The 21,389-nt window shown below is 45.7% G+C and overlaps 1 protein-coding gene across 1 annotated transcript; it reads left to right on the forward strand.

Moving 5' to 3' along the window:
* Nucleotides 1–9,693: 9,693 nt before the first annotated feature.
* On the forward strand, nt 9,694–21,386 carry LOC130474294 (E3 ubiquitin-protein ligase TRIM7-like). The gene is made up of 7 exons (XM_056845848.1): nt 9,694–10,110; nt 11,899–11,994; nt 12,503–12,733; nt 13,841–13,863; nt 14,655–14,773; nt 17,694–17,726; nt 20,869–21,386. The coding sequence occupies exons 1-7, from the start codon at nt 9,694–9,696 to the stop codon at nt 21,384–21,386; spliced, it is 1,437 nt and encodes a 478-aa protein (XP_056701826.1).
* The last annotated feature ends 3 nt before the right edge of the window (nt 21,387–21,389 follow it).

Here is a 21,389-nt window from a genome sequence, read left to right on the forward strand (position 1 = left end):
TATTGTTAGAACTTTACCGTGAGCAAGAGAGAATAAAACCTACTATGATAAGCTGGGCACAGATGCTAGGTCACGATATAATGTTACATACATGGGAAAGAGCCCTGACCTGGATGACCCCGGTTAGCCTGATCTCGTCAGATCTCAGAAGCTAAGCAGGGTCAGCCCTGGTTAGTATTTGGATGGGAGACCACCAAGGAATACCAGGGTTGCTGTGCAGAGGAAGGCACTGGCAAACCACCTCTGATAGTCTCTTGCCATGAAAACCCCAAAAAGGGGTCGCCATAAGTCAGCTGCGACTTGACGGCACTTTACACACACATACACACATGGGAAAGACTCTGGTCACGAGACATGAAATCCATTCTCTCTCAATCATTAAGAGAAAATATTTATAAAATGATGTATCGATGGTACTTAACACCGAAAAAACTTGCAGTGTCTTACAAATCAATGTCACCGAAATGTTGGAAATGCAATAAAGAGGCTCATTTCATCATATGTGGTGGACTTGTGAAAAAGCTAAGAAATTTTGGGATATGATATATAATGAAATAAGGTTGATTTTACAGTATAATGTGCCTAAAACACCTGAGATGATGCTATTAAGTATAGTACCGGACAATATATTTACTCAAAGAACATTTTTGATAGCAAGAATGATATATGCAGCTAAATGGAAGATGGTGGAAATACCAGACAAAAAAGCAAAAGATACTGGAACTGATAGAAATGGCGAAATTTACAGCACTGATAAATCAAAAAGACAATGCACAGTTTTTTGGGGAATGGGAGGCATGGAGAATTTATAGTGAAAATGAATTTCAAATGGGAATGTTTAAAGGTTATTCGTTGATCTAATCCTTTTTTATAATCTTTTTATTATCATATATAGGTAATTTTTTAATAACGAAATATATACTTTAATGAAATATAAGTATGGTATATAAGTCTATGAAGTGGTAATAATTTACGGTATAATATAATATCGGGATTAGAATCGTTATGCAAAAGAGTACACGCTTTAATATTAGATGGAAGGGGGTGAAGGGGAGGTCAATAGTTGTTTAATTTAAAGTATAATGTATTATCAACAATATTATTTGTCTGTTTAAAATATCAAATAATTTTTTTTCTATTGGTGGAATGATGGAATAAAATATTATGGAAAATAAAAAAATTATTTAAAAAAAAAAGAATCCACGAAGGAGAAGAACCATATCCATGCTCAGAGTGTGGAAAAGGCTTCAGTGACAGATCAACCTTTGCTACCCATAAAGAATCCACGAAGGGGAGAAACCATATCAATGCTCAGAGTGTGGGAAGAGGTTCAGTGAAAGATCAAGCCTTGCTTCCCATAAAATAATCCAAACGGTAGAAACCATATCAATGCTCACACTGTGTGATCTACTGTAGTAGAAAAGGGCAAGAGTCCAGTAGCACCTTAAAGACTAACAGAAATATTTTCTGGTAGGGTATGAGCTTTCATGAGCCACAGCTCACTTCTTCAGATACAGCTAGAATGTGTGTGATCTACAAATGCCTCTTTGAAGGAGGGGATTTTCCTTCAGCATTTATGGAAGGTGTATTGTGCCAACTTTTGTCCCTTTTCTGACTTTGATGTTTATGGCAATATCTGGTTTTCTGTACTTCGGAAGGTCACTAAGGTTTTTGGCTTCTCCCCTTAAGGAGAGGCCACATAAGTATTACAGATGATTTCAAGCTTTAAGTGACTTCCAGTCTGTTTATCCCCTGGCTTCTTGAGTGTAATGAGATTGGTCAGATAATGGAGGGACTGTTTGCCATGGAGCTTTTAGTAAGTAGTAACTCTCTTATTAAAGAGAGCCAGCATGGTGTAGTGGTTAAGAGCAGGTGGTTTGGAGTGGTGGACTCTGATCTGGAGAACCGGGTTTGATTCCCTACTCCTCCACATGAACAGCAAAGCCTAATCTGGTGAACCAGATTTGTTTCCCCACTCCTAAACATGAAGCTAGCTGGGTAATTTTAGGCTAGTCGTACTCTCTCAGCCCCACCTACCTCCCAGGGTGTCTGTTGTGGGGGAAGGGAAGGTGATTGTAAGCCAGTTTGGTTCTCCCTTAAGTGGTAGAGAAAGTCAGCATATAAAAACCAACTCTTCTTCTCTTACACTATATTTCCATTTAAGGAGTATATAGGGGCTTTCTCGTTTTCCTCATCTCGAAGTTCCTGTTTCTTCAATGGGCATGTATTTACTCCCTCTAGTGGTAGATTCGATATAGCAGAAGATTAAATCTAGTTTGTTTCCCTGCTGATTTAAGCAGCATCTTTTTACTCTTCATAAAAACTGGTATGATATCAAATCAATCACTAGAGGGAGCAAAACAGGTGCAGGACTTTAAAAAACACTGAAGAAACAAGAAATTCAAGGCAAGGAAAAAGAGAATGCAGAAAAGCCCTAGTTCAATGTTACGGCTGTTCCGTTTGTTCTTGGAGAGCTGGAATCAGCAGATGATCTTAGAAGATGGCTGACCTTTCCTTGGCTTTTAATGTTGTCACCTATGATGCATAACATGTTTGTGGAACCATTGTGTTCAGTTGTCAAGAAGCTTTGCGTACAGTGTCATCAGTTTATGTGTGGCCCATCCATCTCCTGCCAGCATGGTGTAGTGGTTAAGAGCGGTGGTTTGGAGCAGTGGAGTCTGATCTGGAGAACTGGGTTTGATTCCCCACTCCTCCACATGACCGGCAGACACTAATCGGGTGAACTGGATTTGTTTCCCCACTCCTACACACGAAGCTAGCTGGGTGACCTTGGGCAAGTCACTCTCTCTCAGCCTCACCTCACAGGGTGTCTGTTGTGGGGAGGGGAAGGGAAGGTGATTGTAAGCCAGTTTGAGTCTCCCTTAAGTAGAAAAAGTCGGCATATAAAAACCAACTCTTCTTCTCTCTCATTTTGCACTGATCAGATCTGAAGTCCACATTTGGTTGGATGAGGACTGAAAAGGTTGTATTTTCCTTCAGGCAATATGGAGGTTTCATTGAAGAGAAATGTAATGTTTGAAATGCAATGCAGCCTGTGTTGATAGTGTTCTCCTTAGCTGTTCAATAAGCTCCAGTCCAAAGGGTTCAAGAAGCTCCAGTCCAAAGGGTTCTTGTTAGGATATGGCAGAATATAGTTACCAAAACAGCTGGGGCATGAGTCCTCACATCTCAGTAGCATAACTGCCACCAGCCCCTTTGCACTACCCAATCAGCTAGAAGCTAAGGGGCAAGCTTCCAACATTCCTGGGATTACAGCTAGGAAAGTCACTCCTGCAAGGTAGACCACCTGCAGCATGAGTTTCACACAAAACAATTGGTAGGTGTAACCACAAGGCCTAGGAACTGGAATTAGATTGAAGCCAACCTGAAGACAGAAACACCACAAGAATATGCTTAAAGTGATTTATTAAAATTGTGCAAGGATACTTCAAAATAACAGACTCAGTGAGGGAGAATAAAACAAGAAAGCTAATATTCAAAAGGCTTACAACACAGTAAAGAACATTAGTTCAAGCTATTGAGATGTTACTATTCTCATTGCTATACAATGAACTGTAGTCATGTGATGTTAGGTCAAAAGTTGTCTTTACCAGTTAACATCATAAATTGCACTGTATTCAGCAAGACTGGCATGCGCAATATGGCCAGGAATTTGGTATCCTTTGGCTCAGTTTCCACTCTTTAACATGGCTTCTTCCCCCATTTCAGTCTCAGATTGGTGGTCTTATTGGTTCTGTTTCTTTTGTCAATACCCTAGGTGACCATCTGGTTCTCCCAGAGATGTATAGGCATTTATCTGATTGGTGATTGGCTGTTTTGGCCACCTGTTTACCCAGATTAGTTCTACAAGCAATTTTTTGGGGGGGGGGGGTTGGAAATAGAGTTTTGTTTGTTTGTTTGGGCATCAAGTCGCAGCTGACTTAAGGCAACCCTTGGTGGGGTTTTCAAGGCAAGAGATGTTCAGAGGTGGTTTGCCGTTGCCTGCCTCCGCATTGTGACCCTGGTATACCTCAGTGGTCTCCCATCCAAATACTGACCAAGGCTGACTCTACTTAGCTTCTGAGATCTGATGAGATCTGGCTAGGTCAGGGCAGTGTTGTTGCACCTGTATGTAAAACTGGTTGCCAATTGTTTCCCTAGAACTATTGTCTAATTAGTTTGTTGGACACGGCCTCCAAATTGTACAGCCAGTTTTTGCTGTGCACATTGGAGATTTGGGCGGTCTCCAGTAATGTCATCCATCTTGAACAAACAAGGTTCAGGAAAGGGTTAGATACCATTGCTTGACTCTTTATGAGTTGGCTCAATGGAGTATTAAGGTTCCCACCAACTCAATATTTGTAGATCTAATCACTTCCTTCGACTCTGTTGATTGACTGTGGGCAAAATTAGCCAGATACATAAACAAGGGAGCTTTGACGCTTGAAAACTTCTATCCCAGAAATCTTGTTGGTCTCTAAGATGATATTGGACTCAAATTTGGCAAAAAAGTGAGGTATAAATGAAGTGAAATAATTAAATTAAATTAAATGCGTGCTTGGGCAGATTGGCGTAGATACCCCCTCCTCTCTACCTGCTGATGCTGTATCCCAGAGATGAGCCACCAGACCATGGTGCCCACAACTAAGCCCACCATTGGACACGTACAGTCATTGAGTAGGCATTTGGCCAGCTGAAGATGCAGCTCCATTGCCTCCATCACACAGGAGGCCAGAGGGCTGTGCAGCCCCTGGCAGTTGCCAAGCTCTTTGCAATCTGTGCCACACTCCACAACATGGCCACCCTTTAAGGACTGCTGGTGGCCCTGTCGGGGAGGTGTCAGAGGGCCCCTGGACTGGGGAGCAGGGCAATGGGCAGCAGGAGGAAGCAGTAGTGGGGCAAGATGTAAGGGCAACACTGAACACAAGTACGGGAACATGTATAGTGGAATTGATGCCCTGACACCCAGGCCACTGGGCCATTTTGGGGGCCAAGGGCTAGCTTTGTCCCTGTGTTCCCCTTTGTGTGTGTATAAAGTGCCGTCAAGTTGCAGCTGACTTATGGCGACCCCTTTTGGGGGGGTTTTGGTGGCAAGAGACTAACAGAGGTGGTTTGCCAGTGCCTTCCTCTGCACAGCAACCCTGGTATTCCTTGGTGGTCTCCCATCCAAATACTAACCAGGGCTGACCCTGCTTAGCTTCTGAGATCTGACGAGATCAGGCTAGCCTGGGCCATCCAGGTCAGGGCGTGTCCCCCTTACCCCCACATTAATCTCCCCATCCAGATGTCTGCACCCTGGGTGACAGTACCCCCCCTTCTTAGAGCAGGGACACATTCACCTGGTCCACTCACTGGCTGATCCTCCCTTCACACAGGAGCCAGCAAGGTGAGTGGGGGGCAGCCTTGGAGGTGTTGCTGTACCCCTGCTGTGCTTGGCAGAGGACCACAACTGGGGATCAGTGGCCCCCTTCACACAGGAACCAGCAAGGTGAGTGGGGGGGGCAGCCTTGGAGGTGTTGCTGTACCCCTGCTGTGCTTGGAAGAGGACCACAACTGGGGATCAGTGGCACCTGAACAACCAAACACAGCCATCCAAGCCTGGGCATCCCTGAGTCAAAGACCTACCTGTCAGTAGGCAGCCCTAAGGGCAGATCACAGCTGGGGTGGGCAGGGAGTGGGGCAGAGACAGGCATGGTGTTCCCTATCATGCAGTTGTCACCAAACAGCCAGAGGCAAAGTGGTGGCCCAACCCAGACTTTATTGAACTGCAAATCATGGAAACTGGGGGGGGGGGGGGTTCCCAGGCTGAAATAACTTTGGAGGACTTTTGTCCCAAGAGAACCAGCCCCATTTGAGAGTTACCAACCACATGGAGAGAGAAAAAAGTATTGCTTCTTCAGGGGAGGCTTCATGTGTGGAAATGGACAGCTGAAGCTTCTCATGGCAGAGAGATTTTTTTTAAAAAAAAACACCTTCTTTAACACCCTTTCTTTTTTCAGGGATGTAATAAAACTAGGAACAGCGCTTGCCCATAGACAATACATGACTGCCCCTAGAGAATGCATGCTTGCCCACTGGGAATAGTGGAAACCACACTTGCCAATAGGGAATACTGAAACCTCGCTTGCCAATAGGGAACAATAAAACCACGCTTGCCAATAGGGAACAATGGCAGCATGCTTGCCAATAGTGGTCTCATTATTCCCTATTGCCAAGCGTGGTTCCATTGTTCCATATTGGCAAGCATGGTCTCACTGTTCCCTATCGGCAAGCTTCGTTTCAGTATTCCCTATTGGCTAGCATGGTCTCAAGCATGTATTCTCTATGGGCAGAAATGTATTGTCTATGGGCAAGCGTTCTTAGTTTTAGTACTTCCCGCATTTTATAAAGAAATATCTGAAAACCGCCAAACCACCTTCCTTCTGCTTCCTCTGAGCTTCACTCTGTGCCAATCTTGGAGTTCTTTTGCCAAATAAAAGCATTAAATAAGTTCTGCCATTCCATTAGGGGTTTTCCCCCCTTCAGACATCGATACTGGAATACTTTGAAACAGGCAGATCGGTTTTGGTAGTAACACCATTTTTAGGGCGATAACGATAAATTTAAAATTTTGGAGAGTGGACTCTGTGGCATATTCCTCACTGAAGGCCCTTCCCTTCCCAAACCATGTCCTTCCAAGACTCCGTCTCCCAAATCTTTAGGAATTGGGAAGGGAAAGGAAGACACTTCCAGGTAGGTAGACTGAGGCATCACTCGGGTTAATGTGAAGCAGTCCCAAAATCTCAGTTGAAAGTGAGAATAGAGAATACTCCTGGGCATATGCAGAGCGCACACTTGGCCAGAATACATATATTTAAACCTAGAATAGACCAGGGGTAAGGATAACCAGCATGGTGTAGTGGTTAAGAGCAGTGGTTGGAGCGGTGAAGTCTCATCTGGAGAACCGGGTTGGTTTCCCCACTCCTCCACACGAAGCCAGCTGGGTGACCTTGGGCAAGTCACAGCTCTGTTAGAGCTCTCTCAGCCTCACCTGCCTCACAAGGCGTCTGTTGTGGGGAAGGGAAGGTGATCGTAAGCCGGTTTGATTCTCCCTTAAGTGGCAGAGAAAGTCGGCATATAAAAACCAACTCCTCTTCTATTCCTCATTTGTCTCCTGTCTCTGCCCCTCCTGAACTCGTGAAGACGCGTGACTTTTGCAGGGAAACGCTGATTCCGACACCCCACCCTTCCCGTTTTGCCACCAACTTCTTGCCCAGCCCTGTCTCATCTGACTGCTGTAGTAGAAAAGGTAGTAGAAAAAAAGATACAGCTAGCTGTATCTGAAGAAGTGAGCTGTGGCTCACGAAAGCTGATACCCTGCCAGAAAAATATTTTTGTTAGTCTTTAAGGTGCTACTGGACTCCTGCCCTTTTCTAAAAATATTTTCTGGTAGGGTATGAGTTTTTGTGAGCCACAGCTCACTTCTTCAGTTAGAATGTGAATCCATCTTTAAGTAAAGACAGATGGATTCACATTCTAGCTGTATCTGAAGAAGCGAGCTGTGGCTCACGAAAGCTCATATCCTACCAGAAAATATTTTGTTAGTCTTTAAGGTATCTGAAGAAGTGAGCTGTGGCTCATGAAAGCTCATACCCTACCAGGAAAATATTTTTGTTAGTCTTTAAGGTGCTACTGGACTCTTGCCCTTTTCTACTACTGCAGACAGACTAACATGGCTACCCACTGTGACTTATCATCTGACTGCTGTAGCTAGAATGTGAATCCATCTTTAAGTAAAGACAGATGGGATACACATTCTAGCTGTATCTGAAGAAGGGAGCTGTGGCTCACGAAAGCTGATACCCTACCAGCAAATATTTTTTGTTAGTCTTTAAGGTGCTACTGGACTCTTGCCCTTTTCTACTACTGCAGACAGACTAACACGGCTACCCACTGTGACTTATCATCTGACTGCTGTAGCTAGAATGTGAATCCATCTTTAAGTAAAGACAGATGGGATACACATTCTAGCTGTATCTGAAGAAGTGAGCTGTGGCTCACGAAAGCTCATACCCTACCAGGAAAATATTTTTGTTAGTCTTTAAGGTGCTACTGGACTCTTGCCCTTTTCTACTACTGCAGACAGACTAACACGGCTACCCACTGTGACTTATCATCTGACTGCTGTAGCTAGAATGTGAATCCATCTTTAAGTAAAGACAGATGGGATACACATTCTAGCTGTATCTGAAGAAGTGAGCTGTGGCTCACGAAAGCTCATACCCTACCAGGAAAATATTTTTGTTAGTCTTTAAGGTGCTACTGGACTCTTGCCCTTTTCTACTACTGCAGACAGACTAACATGGCTACCCACTGTGACTTATCTGATTGCTGTAGCTAGAATGTGAATCCATCTTTAAGTAAAGACAGATGGGATACACATTCTAGCTGTATCTGAAGAAGCGAGCTGTGGCTCACGAAAGCTCATATCCTACCAGAAAATATTTTGTTAGTCTTTAAGGTATCTGAAGAAGTGAGCTGTGGCTCACGAAAGCTCCTACCCTACCAGCAAATATTTTTTGTTAGTCTTTAAGGTGCTACTGGACTCTTGCCCTTTTCTACTACTGCAGACAGACTAACACGGCTACCCACTGTGACTTATCATCTGACTGCTGTAGCTAGAATGTGAATCCATCTTTAAGTAAAGACAGATGGGATACACATTCTAGCTGTATCTGAAGAAGTGAGCTGTGGCTCACGAAAGCTCATACCCTACCAGGAAAATATTTTTGTTAGTCTTTAAGGTGCTACTGGACTCTTGCCCTTTTCTACTACTGCAGACAGACTAACATGGCTACCCACTGTGACTTATCTGATTGCTGTAGCTAGAATGTGAATCCATCTTTAAGTAAAGACAGATGGGATACACATTCTAGCTGTATCTGAAGAAGCGAGCTGTGGCTCACGAAAGCTCATATCCTACCAGAAAATATTTTGTTAGTCTTTAAGGTATCTGAAGAAGTGAGCTGTGGCTCACGAAAGCTCCTACCCTACCAGCAAATATTTTTTGTTAGTCTTTAAGGTGCTACTGGACTCTTGCCCTTTTCTACTACTGCAGACAGACTAACACGGCTACCCACTGTGACTTATCATCTGACTGCTGTAGCTAGAATGTGAATCCATCTTTAAGTAAAGACAGATGGGATACACATTCTAGCTGTATCTGAAGAAGTGAGCTGTGGCTCACGAAAGCTCATACCCTACCAGGAAAATATTTTTGTTAGTCTTTAAGGTGCTACTGGACTCTTGCCCTTTTCTACTACTGCAGACAGACTAACATGGCTACCCACTGTGACTTATCTGATTGCTGTAGCTAGAATGTGAATCCATCTTTAAGTAAAGACAGATGGGATACACATTCTAGCTGTATCTGAAGAAGCGAGCTGTGGCTCACGAAAGCTCATATCCTACCAGAAAATATTTTGTTAGTCTTTAAGGTATCTGAAGAAGTGAGCTGTGGCTCACGAAAGCTCCTACCCTACCAGCAAATATTTTTTGTTAGTCTTTAAGGTGCTACTGGACTCTTGCCCTTTTCTACTACTGCAGACAGACTAACACGGCGACCCAGTGGGAATCATCATCTGACTGCTGCCGCTGTCTCGGAGAGGGGAAAGGAAACCGAAACTCTGCCCATCGCCTGGGAAAGGCTGAGCCATGGCTGCCAAGAGCCCCAGCGAGAGGCTTCAGGAGGAGGCGACCTGCTCCGTGTGCCTGGGCTTTTTCACGGCGCCGGTGACCCTGGGCTGCGGGCATCACTTCTGCCAAGCCTGCATCGCCCAGCGCTGGGGGGCATCGCCGGCGGCCGCGGTCTGTCCCCAGTGCCGGGAGAGGGTCGAGCTGCGCTGGGAGCCCAACCTGCAGCTGGGCCGCTTCGCGGAGATCGCCAGGCTGCTCGGCGAGCAGGAGGGGAAAGCGGGGCCGGGAGAGGGGGGCGTCTGCGGGAAGCACCGGGAGCCCCTGAAGCTCTTCTGCAAGGACGACGGAGCCCCCATCTGCGTGGTCTGCGACCGGTCCAAGGAGCACCGCGACCATGCGGTGGTTCCCCTGGAGGAGGCGGCCCAAGAGTACAAGGTCGGGACTCCCCCGGGAGTAAAGGGGGCAGCATTTAGACTGAAGTGCGGTGTGTGTGTGCTAAGTGCTGTCAAGTCGCTTCCGACTCATGGCGACCCTATGAATGAAAATAATTCACAGTGGGTAGCCGTGTTAGTCTGTCTGCAGTAGTAGGAAAGGGCAAGAAAGCTCCTACCCTACCAGACAATATTTTTGTTAGTCTTTAAGGTGCTACTGGACTCTTGCCCTTTTCTACTGTGAATGAAAGTCCTCCAAAACGTCCTATCTTTAACAGCCTTGCTCGGGTCTTGCAAACTGAGGGCTGTGGACAGTGATTAGCACATTACCTTTGATACTTTTTGCAGGACAATGATTCAGCTCAAACCCAACCCCTTTCTGAATATATTACTCTTCCTACACACTTGACACTGAGAGACACTGGCCTTCAGTGTTACTTTTCTGAAGATGCCTGCCACAGCTGCTGGCAAAACGTCAGGAAAGAAAATACCAAGACCGCGGTTACACAGCACGGATAACCTACAAGAACCAATGAACTCTGACCAGGAAAGCCTTCGACAATATTTTGAGGGCTGTGGCTTCCTTTATTGAGTCCATCCATCTCTTGTTGGGTCTTCCTCTTTTCCTGCTGCCTTCAGCTTTTCCTAGCATGATTGTCTTTTCCAGTGACTCTTGTCTTCTCATAATGTGTCCAAAGTATAAATGTGTGTGTGTGTGTGTGTGTTAAGTACTGTCAAGTTGCTTCTGACCTGTGGTGACCCTATGAATGAAAGTCCTCCAAAACATCCTATTATTAACAGCCTTGCTCAGGCCTTGCAAACTGAGGGCCCTGGCTTCCTTTCTTAAAAGGTTTTGCCATGCTCTGATCATACTGAATTATCTGTCTTCCGTTTTTAATGCTCTGACCATACAACTACAGAGAATTAAAAACGGAAGGCAGCTAAATCAGTTCAAAGAGAGCATGGCAAAACTATTTTACAGGAGCTATACTGTGCTCTGACCCATACAGAGATGAAATAGTTGAGGCTCTTCCCCATAACTGGCCCACATACATACCGACTAAATCAGTTGCACATACTTCATAACTTTCAGATTTAAACAGGATTCCCTAATTTAAACTGATTAAGAATGTCACCAATTTGTAAAACTATTTCCCACAGTGTTCCCACCATAAGAAGCTATAGAACAGATGACCAGCATACAGCGAAACGTATAGTCACACCAGTTGTAAAAAATCTAGGCTCTCATTTAACCCCTAGTTGGAGCCACCGTGGTGTAGTGGTTAGGAGTGGTGGACTCTAATCTGGTGAACCGGGTTGGTTTCCCCACTTCTCCACATGAAGCCAGCTGGGTGGCCTTGGGCTAGTCACAGTTCTCTTAGTGCTCTCTCAGCCTCACCTGCCTCACAAGGTGTCTGTCATAGGGAAAGGAAGGGAAGGAGATTGTGAACCGGTTTGATTCTCCTTAAAAAGGTAGAGAAAGTTAGCATATAAAAACCAACTACTACTCCTCCTCCTTCTGAGCCATAGTTTGAAGTCTGAGGATCCATTCCACTCCCTTCATCAGTGATACCTTTTTTTGCACTTGCTGTTTGAAACCTGCCATAAATTCACTAGAAGGCCTTAGACAAATCAATCAAATGTCCCCCCTTTCAGTATAGGCAAAATAGCCTTGGCATTCCTTCTGGGGCTATCATAAGAACTACAAGATATCTGTTCAACTGCTGTCCCCTTCAACTTGGATTCATATCTATACAGTGAAGCCATTCCTGACCTTTTGTTTTCTCTTCAGGAAGATTTTTGTAGCTGCCTTGACATTCTGAGGAAAGAAAGAGAAAAAATCCTGGCATGTACAAGAGATGCAGAACAAGAAAGCCAAGACCTGCTTGTAGGTATCACTGTTACTGGTTCCCATGCTTACTTTCTCCTCAGCACTCTAGAAAAAACATCTGTTATAGATGGGTCAAAAGCCATGAGGCATTCCTGCTCCTCAAAATAGTTTCAGAATACACACATGACCCTGCCTTATACTGAATCAGAACATTGGTCCATCAAGGTCAATATTGTCCACTCTGACCAACAGCAGCTCTCCAGGGTCTCAGGCAGAGGTCTTTCACATCACCTACTACTTGGTGTTTTCAACTGGAGATGTCGAGGGTTGAACCGGGGAGCTTTCTGTATGCCAAGCAGATGCTCTACCACTGAGCCATGGCCCCACCACTGGGAATGGCCTGCTCTCCACTATAAAATGTTCTTGTAAGCCCTTCGGAAACATTTTCGCTGTAGGACGTTGCTATGCTCTCTGATAGAATTTTCACTACATATTTTAGGGGTGCCAAGACTGATTGTATTTCTGGTGGGCAACTTTTCCTCATCTTTCCATTTGCTTCTCGCAGAAAATAACCAAATCAGAGAGGGAAAAAACCCTGGCTGAGTTCAGGAAGAAGCACCAGTTTTTGGAGGAACAGGAGCAACTTCTGCTGGCCCAGATGGAGGAGGTGGAGAAGGAGATTGCAAGAGAAAGGGACGAGCAGCTGGCCAAACTGTCTGTGGAACTCTCCTCTCTTGAAAATATCATCCAAGAGATGGAGGAGATGCTTCAGAAGCCTGAAAGAGACTTCCTGAAGGTAAAACTGGATCAAAAACAGCCAGGGAAGGATAAGGCGGACTCCAAGCCACCTTCACAAAAAGCTTAGTTTTGTAGCTCCGTTGTGTATAGGAGCATCCAAGGGCAGGGTATTCACTGTGATTTGGATGCTCTGAATTGGATGAAGATGCTTTGATTTAAACTGGGAGGGGAGTCTGTCATCATCCCCCTCCCTTGATTTTAAAGAGCTGTCTTCCTTTAGCCTTGGACTGATTTGGCCTGAATCTCTGAAATGTTCTGAGAGCTTAAGCACACACACGCACACACACAAAGTTTTGGAAACACATGCAACTAAAGAGAGGCCCATGTAGAGCACCTCAGCAATGAACAGGGGGTCAAACTAGATGGCTTGTATGGCCCCTTCCAACTCTTATGATTGAACGTGAGCCCTTCTGCATGCAGGATGTATTCTCTTTCACTAAGCAACAGCCCCTCTCCCACACAGTAGCCAAAAGGTCACGGAGGAGGTATCTTCAGAATTTGAGAAGGCTTGGTGTGGATCTAGTGTTGCCAACCATGGGGGGGGGGGAATGGGCTTGGAGTTCTCCCAGAATTACACCTGATCTCCAGAGTACAGAAATGTTCCCTTGGAGGAAATAGCAGCTTTGGGTGGACTCTGTGGACTCATATCCCTTGGTGAGCTTGTAGGGAAATTAGGCCCTTTGTCCCTCAGTTCGTGGAGCAGGTGGCCCACCAAAACAGATGCAGAGACAGAAAAACCTATTCTGGAACTCTGGGTTTTCCATTATTTAAACAGATGATTTCACAGTATTTACTAAAAGCCAAAATACTATTCTCGTATACTGATTAGCTACTGTGCAAATATGAAAGCAAGCTAGTGCCTTCTCTTTTGCAGTTGTATGAATGTCAAGAATTGCTTATAGCTAGGTCACATATAATTTTCCATTCTAACTTGATTCTGCTTCCCTAAACCTTACTTATTTTAATTTCCTCTTCATGCTCCATATGTTAACTCTGTCCTCCCCAAGGACCTCCCCCAAATCTCTAGGAATTTCCCAAGCTGGAGCTGATAACCCTACATGAAGCTAGTGCTGTGTTTCTTCTTCTTTCTCTCTTTTTATTCTAGGATGTTAGAAGTACCTTGCAGAGGTAAGTAGATCCCACACGTTTCTGCTTCAATTTCATGGTGCTGGAAGGTGAAAGATTCACACCTTCCCTTACATTGAGAATTTACACTTAAAAGACTTACAATTAATTCACACCAAGCCTTCATCTCACTCCGCCCCACCCCTTGTAATCAGAAGAGTAGGAGGCGGTTTTTATACCCCAATTTTCTCAAGGAGTCAAACTGGTTTACAGTCCCCCTCCCCTTCCTACAACAGGCACCTTGTGAGGTAGGTGGGGCTGAGAGAGTTCAGAGAGAACTGTGACTAGCCCAAAATCGCCCAGCAGGACTCGTGGAGAAGTGGGGAATCAAACCCAGTTTTCCAGATTAGAGTCCACTGCTCTCAACCACTACACCCAATATGATCTCCCTCCACGTATATGAAGAACTGAGCTGTGACACAAAATAAATGTTGTTAGTCTTTAAGATGCCATGGGAACATTTGTTTTATTTTTTATAACCTCTGAAATCCCAGAGAAAGAATTAAGAATGCCATACACTCCAATATTTTGCAATGAAAACAAGAACATTCTTTCATACTTGTAATGTTCCCTTTATCACAGGAAGAGATCACTTGCTCTGCCCCATTCTCTTTTGCCAGTCAAGCTGCTTCACTTTGGGGTCTTTGGAGACAGCTTCCCAAAACATTTCCATCCCTCTCTCTGTCTCTTTTCACCTGCATCCCCCCTCCCATTTTCCCACTTGTCTGTTCCCCTTGTTTCCACTTTGGAATTCTGGGTTGGAAGGGGGGCAGTTTAACTTTGTTTCTCTCCAGATGTGAGGAGAAGGAGAAATTTGAGAATCCAGTGGCTTTCCCCCCTGAGCTGAAGTGGAGGATCTGGGACTTCTGTGACCTCAACTTCTTTTTAGAAGGTGTCATGAAGCAATTCAAAGGTAACAAAGAAGAGGTGCAGGGATTTTGCACATCACCTGGGCCCAAAAGGGTGTGTGGCAGGCTCCCCGTCAATCAGCAATGCCAGTTGAGAGGGTAATTTTAGTGCACAGTCAAAGGGTTCTGGTCAAACTTGCTCTGACTGCTTTAGCTGAGAAGTGAAGGATTTTTGCAAGTTGTCCTTCATTTTTTACCTTGACATATTGGGCACTTTCACACATCCTGAGCAATGCACTTTCAATGTACGTTGCAGCTGCATTTTACTGTGTGAAATGGCAAAATCCACTTGTGAATGATCCTTAAAGTGCATTGAAAATGGACTGAAAGTGCATTATTCAGGATGTGTGAAAGCAGAAATAGACCTGAGGAGTTTTTGGTTTTTTTAATGGTTTGAATTGACAGAACATTGGTTTGGTTCCTTCCCTCAGCACTTCAGCAGCCCAGAAATCTTCATGGGAGCCCAATAAAGTTGTATACTCCCTGGGAATGGGGGTCTCCCATCTTATTGAGCCTATGGATTCTTTTTGAATTTTGAGGATTGTTAGTGGACGCTGCCGCAAAACGGCACAAGGTTGCCGACCTCCAGGTTGTGGCTGGAGATCTCCCAGAATTACAGATGGCATAGAAGAGTTCACCAATGCCTAATTTGGAGGGTGGACTCTATGGCATTGTAATCTGCTGGGCTCCTGACCTCCCCAACCCCTGTCCCAGGCTTCAAACCCCCCCCCCCCCAAAATCACCAGGTACTTCCCAACCAAGAACAGGCAACCCTAGCCCCATGGCCAGGGCAAATCACATGTTGAGAGGTTCCAGGAACACATTGGTGTGCACCATGATCCCTGTGGGTGCCACACTAGAGATCAATGCTCCAGGAGTGGGACAGGCCACATGCAAATTGTGACGTTTATAAAAGCAAATGCATAAGAGTTGAGTAGGAAAGAGATTTTGAATGAGAATTCGAATAAACACAGTCCTCCAAAACGAAGTGAGCCACTTCCTGTGCCAAGTCAGGGGCTGCAATATCATTATGTGGGATCTAGTCAGAAAATGAAGCAAAGTAAGTTGCTAAGGCAACCTGCTGTGGCCTCTCAGGCCCTGCACTACAGTCCCCAAGTGCATTGGGAGAACTGACGAGGAAGCAAGTGGATTAGGAGTTCCTCCAGGACATAACCACCAGAAGTCTTGCTTTATAAGAAACAGTGTCTTTTATTTACAGTGCACAGATAGAACATACCATCCCGTACACTACTCCACTACTACTTCCAGGCTTCTTCCAAATAGGTTAGGTTAGGTTTTTGGTTACAGAATCACAGTTACATAGCCTTATATACACCCACTGCACCTGATCTGTATTAGGCCACCTGTGGATCTGCCCAAAGTATTGCATCAGCAAACTGCCCAGATCCGGATTCCTGCAGTTCCCTTTGGTACCAGCAAGGCTATTGCTTCTGCTTGACCTCCCAGATCTCCTAGATCTGACAGCTATCACACAGCTGTTACTGTCAGATTATTACAACCAACTTGATTCTCTGACAAGAACATGCATGCATCACGCTGTTACATGAGAATTTAAAGCGGTCCCATGAAAACTAATGTGCTCCAACCAGAATTTGAGTAGATAGGGGAAGGGTATTGCACCCACCTAAATCTGATTCTGCAGGGCACTGCCCATAAGTGGAAACACATTTGTAATCCCTTTCAGCTCTCTCTACTTAAGTGCCATGCGACTGTGGCTGAACAGTAGGGTTGCCAACTCTGTTGGGAAATTCCTGGAGATTTGGGGTGGGTGGGGCCTGGGAAGGGTGGGGTTTGGGAAGGGGCAAGTCCTCAGCTGGGTAAAATGCCATAGAGCAGGGGTGTCAAACATAAGGCCCAAGGGCCCAGTGAGAGCTCTTATCCAGCTCGCAAGCCAGCCAAGGCAGCCACCCTTCTCCCCCTCGCTCTTGTCAGGGCTGGCGAGGCATGACCTGGCCCAACCAAGGGACATTTATGTCATATCCAGACCTCGTAACAATTGAGTTAGACACCCCTGCCATAGAGTCTGCCCTCCAACGCAGCCGTTTTGTCCAGGGGAGCCAATCTCTGAAGCTCAGTTATAATTCCAGGAGGTTGCCAGTCCCCACTGGAAGGCTGGCAGCCTTATAAAATGGATCTATTAAAATCTGTCCATTTGGCCCAAATAAACAACTGTTCTTGCTTCACAGTAACTGGGCCTAGAGATTGCCACACTGCAGTCTCCTTTGCCCTCCTCACCTCACACCTAATTAAGGGTGCAATCTACCTATTTATTTATTTATCATTTAAAATATTTGTGTCCCCCTTTTTTCCTGAACATCTCAGGATCCAAGTAGGTAACCGCAGTGAAAAACCACAGAAAAACAAGTCGATAAACATTAAAGCAAGAGAAATAAAAGCCCAGGAGGATATTCCCCATTAGGCCAAGCGCAGGCTGCCCCCAAATCTCATTGCAATTGCTCTGCCTTGCAGCCTAACCAGGAAAGGCAGGGGCTCCCTTGGCTTTTTCTAGGTGGCTAGTCCAGAGGCTAGGGGCTGGATAATTCCTTCCAGATTGCTGCCAAACATGCCTTAGAAGGCAAAACTAAGTTGATGCATGGGAAGGGAAGATAGTTCTGCAAATATGTGGGCCCCAGGCCATCCTGGCTGAAGTCCCTCCCTTCCCCAAGCTTCACCCCCAAATCTCCAGGAACTTCCCTCCCTGGGTTTGGCAACCCTAACTGGTAATGATGGTGGAGGGCAAACACAATGGGATGATAACGGTAATATATTTGCAAAGAATTGAGAGGCGACACCCTTTGTTCAGATTTCTCTCGGCATCTATTTTTTGAAACAAATTTATGACATAAAGTTGTTGTTACAAGGCTTGCTGTGTGGTGCTTAATTTTCTTCCCTTTGCTTTCCCAGACGCTCTGGAATCTGGAGTTCAGCAACAAGAAGGTAAATTTCAGGATTTTTGATGATCAAATTCACAGGAAAGTGAAGTCTTGTCTGAAAGCTGTCTGGCTGTGTTTCATTCAAATTCAGCCATTTTGTCCTAGTTGCTTGGAAAGCATAAATGTGCTACAGATAGAGAGAAAGAAAAATGAAGGTGCTCACCAACCGAGATATTTAAGGGTGTAATGGCTAGTAAAATAATTTTGTGGGCTCATAACTTTTGTGGAAAGGATACTCAAAGGTATATTGCGTCTGAAAATGGAGGTTCCATTTAGCAATAGACACTGTGTAAAGATTGTTGACTTTTGAAATGTTCATTAACTAATAATTCAGTGTTTTTTGTAAGTTAAGTGTATGTTGGTTATATTCCTAAAGTTGTTGTTCTAGAGGTAAGAAGTGGGGGGAATGGAGAGATGGGAGGTGGCAAGGTGCATACTGAATAGTTGTAGATAGAAACTGCTGATTGGATGAAGAAAATAAGGGGAGTAGAGAGGCTGTTGTTGAAGGAAGAGGTTGAGATAGTGGGTGTTAATGTTTTCCCAGCGATGTATTAAGAGTTTGAAAATGTTATAAAAAATACTGTTTGCACTTTCTATGTATTCCCACCGATGTATTAAGAGTAGGGCTGTCAAAAAAAAAAAAATTCGGTACAGTTCGGATTCGGCCGAATTTGGCCCTTGTGGGTTCGGTACGTGCCGAAGTCCGAACTCCCCCACTTCGGATCCGTTCAATTCGGCGGGAATTCAAAGTTCGGGAAAAAAATTCGGCCGAATAAAGCCATTAAAAACACAACCGCGCCTTTCCGCGGCTCTGGGGGGGGCATTTTTGGGCTTAGAGGTCCCAAACTTTCAGCAGAGCTTCAAAGGACGTATATTGAAAGACTCCCCAAGTTTTGTAAAGATTGGGTCAGGGGGGGGCTGAGATATGGGCCCTGAAAGGGGTCCCCCCCACCCTTAATGTGGATCTCTCCGCAGAGCTTGCCGCCCACGCACAAAGCTCCCGGCCCGACAAACAGCTGATGAGAGCAAGGGCGGGGCAGGTGCTAAGAACTTTGCAAAGCAACACAACTGCAGAGCAACCCCTTTGCAAATATGCAAAGGGCGGGGCAGGTGTGAAGGATTTTGCAAAACAATACAACTGCAAAGCAACACAAGCACGCAATGCAAAACCTTTGCAACAGTGCATAGCAACACCTGACACCTGGGAGTTTGCATACCATGGAAAGGGACAGAGGCAGCTAGCTATGCATAATGAGCAGGAGGGGGTGGAATGTCTCCTTTTGCATTGGACTTGGGACCAGGCAGATGCATTCTTTAAGTCACCATTTGAAAACCAGTTTTGAGCAAGCATCAATAACCTAACTGATTTTATGAATGAGGAAAAACCTGAAGAATAAAAATGAAGCCCCCCCTCAAACCAGGGAGAGAGAGACTGGAGGGGGAACACACACCCCAGGCAGAACCGGCAAAAGCCCCCTTTGGCTTCCCCCCCACCCACCCACAGAAACTGCTCCCTCCCCACACACACACACAGACTCTGCTTTCCCCCCCACACACACACAGAAAAGAAAAAATATAGATTAAAGCCCCCAAAGGGGTCTTACTGTGGCTGTCTTCTGTTCCAGCAGGAGGGGCTGGGAGGCTGGGTAATCCAATATGATTCCATTTGTATCCAATATAAGATCCATATGTATGCATCTCTCGAGGGTGATCCATTCATCCCAATAGGGGAAAGGGGAAAGCCCATATCTCGGGGGGCCCTGACCCAATGTTTACAAAACTTGGGTGGTCTCTTAAAAAGCCTTGACTGAAGCTCCGCCGAAAGTCTGGGATCGGCACACCCAAAAATGCGCCCCCTGCAGCCATGGAAAGAGAAAAGGGGGGGGAGCCAATATTTCAGCCCCCACTGAACCCATCTTTACAAAACTTGGGTGGTCTCTTAAGAGGGATTCTCTGAAGCTATGACAAAAGTTTGGGGGCTGAACCCCCAAAAAAGCGCCCCCTGCAGCCACGAAAATGGAAAAGGGGGGAGAGGAAAAAGGGGTGGAGCCCATATCTCGGGGGGCCCTGACCCAATGTTTACAAAACTTGGGGGGTATCTTAAGAAGCCTAGTCTGATGCTCCGCTGAAAGTTTGGGGTCGGCACACCCAAAAATGCGCCCTCTGCAGCCATGGAAAGAAAAAAGGGGGGGAGCCCATATCTCGGGACCCCCTGACCCAATGTTTACAAAACTTGGGTGGTCTCTTAAAAAAACCTGTCTGAATATCCCCTGAAAGTTTGGGGTCGGTACCCCAAAAAATGCGCCCCCTGCAGCCACGGAAAGGAGTGAATGTGCATAAGCACCCCCTCACACACACATGAGGATTTCCCTCTCTCTCTCTCTTTCCCCGGCCGGCCGCACATCAGCTGATTCCTCCAGCACTCAATCCTGACTGATTGGCCAGAAGAAGACCCAGCTTGGCCACCGATTGGCCGGGGGAGGAGAATGCTGCTTACTGACGGTTATGCTGCTTACTGACGGCCGAATTGGCCGAATTTATTCGCCGAACTCCCGAACTCGCTGAATTCGCCCCCCCCCGGTTGCCCGCCAGTTTTGAGTTCGGATCCGTCCGAACTAAAAACCGCCGAATCAAGGGAAATTCGGCTGATTTTCAGTTCGGGCCGAACCGAATTGACAGCCCTAATTAAGAGTTCGAAACTGTTATAAAAAATACTGTTCGCACTTTGTTTGGCCCCTTCAGCTGTGAAGACGTCTTCCAACCATTTTTTAGCCGTTGCATCCAAAACCCTTTTAAAGTGATGTTTTTTATAACATTTTCAAACTCTTAATACATCGCTGGGAATACCTAGTGCCGTAACCCCCATAGAGTCCGAGAAAGGGAGATGAGAGAAAGGTGTGGAGGAAAAGTCTGAGGAAGTTGTTAGTTTGGTTGAAAATATATATATAAGTTGACCTTTTCTCACTCAGTCTTAAGCAACTCTTCTGCCTCCCGCTTCTCTCTTCCTGAACTGAAATGATGGCTTTTTTCAACCATCGCTGTCAGGGTAGGTAGAACCTACCCTGTCGTGTCACACTGAGGTTCAAGAAGTGCATCAGTCCTCCAGCTGATTTTGCTTAACACCGCTTCCTCTTCTTCCCCGGCAGCAAATGTGACTCTGGATCCAGACACAGCCCATCCACACCTTGCCCTGTCTGAGGATCGGAAAAGCGTATGCCGGGGTGACAAATATCAAGATATGCCTGACAATCCGGAGAGATTTGACAAGCATTGGGTGGTGCTAGGTTGTGAGAGATTCTCCATGGGCAGGCATTGCTGGGAAGTGACTGTAGGGATTGAGGAAGGCTGGGCCATGGGGGTTGCTAGGACATCTGTGAAGAGAAAAGGCAAGTTCACCGCTAGTCCTGAGGTAGGGATCTGGGCCATTAGGACGTGGAAAGGGGCGTACAAGGCATCCATCCCTTCTCTTTCCTCTCCTCTATCTTTCAGTGGGGTGCTCAGGAGGATCCGAGTCTCTCTGAACTGTGCTGGGGGGCGGGTGGCTTTCTTCGATGCCAACACAGCAACCCCTCTCTTTGTATTCTCAGAAATCTCCTTTTCTGGAGAGACCCTCCAGCCCCTTTTTTGGGTGTATGATAAAGGCTGCCTCAGTTTTTCTCCTTAAGCC

The sequence above is a fragment of the Euleptes europaea genome, chromosome 1 (genome assembly GCF_029931775.1).
Source record: "Euleptes europaea isolate rEulEur1 chromosome 1, rEulEur1.hap1, whole genome shotgun sequence".
NCBI classification, from domain to species: domain Eukaryota; kingdom Metazoa; phylum Chordata; class Lepidosauria; order Squamata; family Sphaerodactylidae; genus Euleptes; species Euleptes europaea.

What these genes read in the sequence shown, in the direction of transcription:
- LOC130474294 (XM_056845848.1), top strand. Translation starts at nt 9,694, where the DNA reads ATGGCTGCCAAGAGCCCCAGCGAGAGGCTTCAGGAGGAGGCGACCTGC. An exon ending in CTGAAAGAGACTTCCTGAAG is followed by an intron (nt 12,734 to 13,840) that starts GTAAAACTGGAT and finishes TTTTTATTCTAG; the next exon opens with GATGTTAGAAGTACCTTGCA. An exon ending in GTTAGAAGTACCTTGCAGAG is followed by an intron (nt 13,864 to 14,654) that starts GTAAGTAGATCC and finishes GTTTCTCTCCAG; the next exon opens with ATGTGAGGAGAAGGAGAAAT.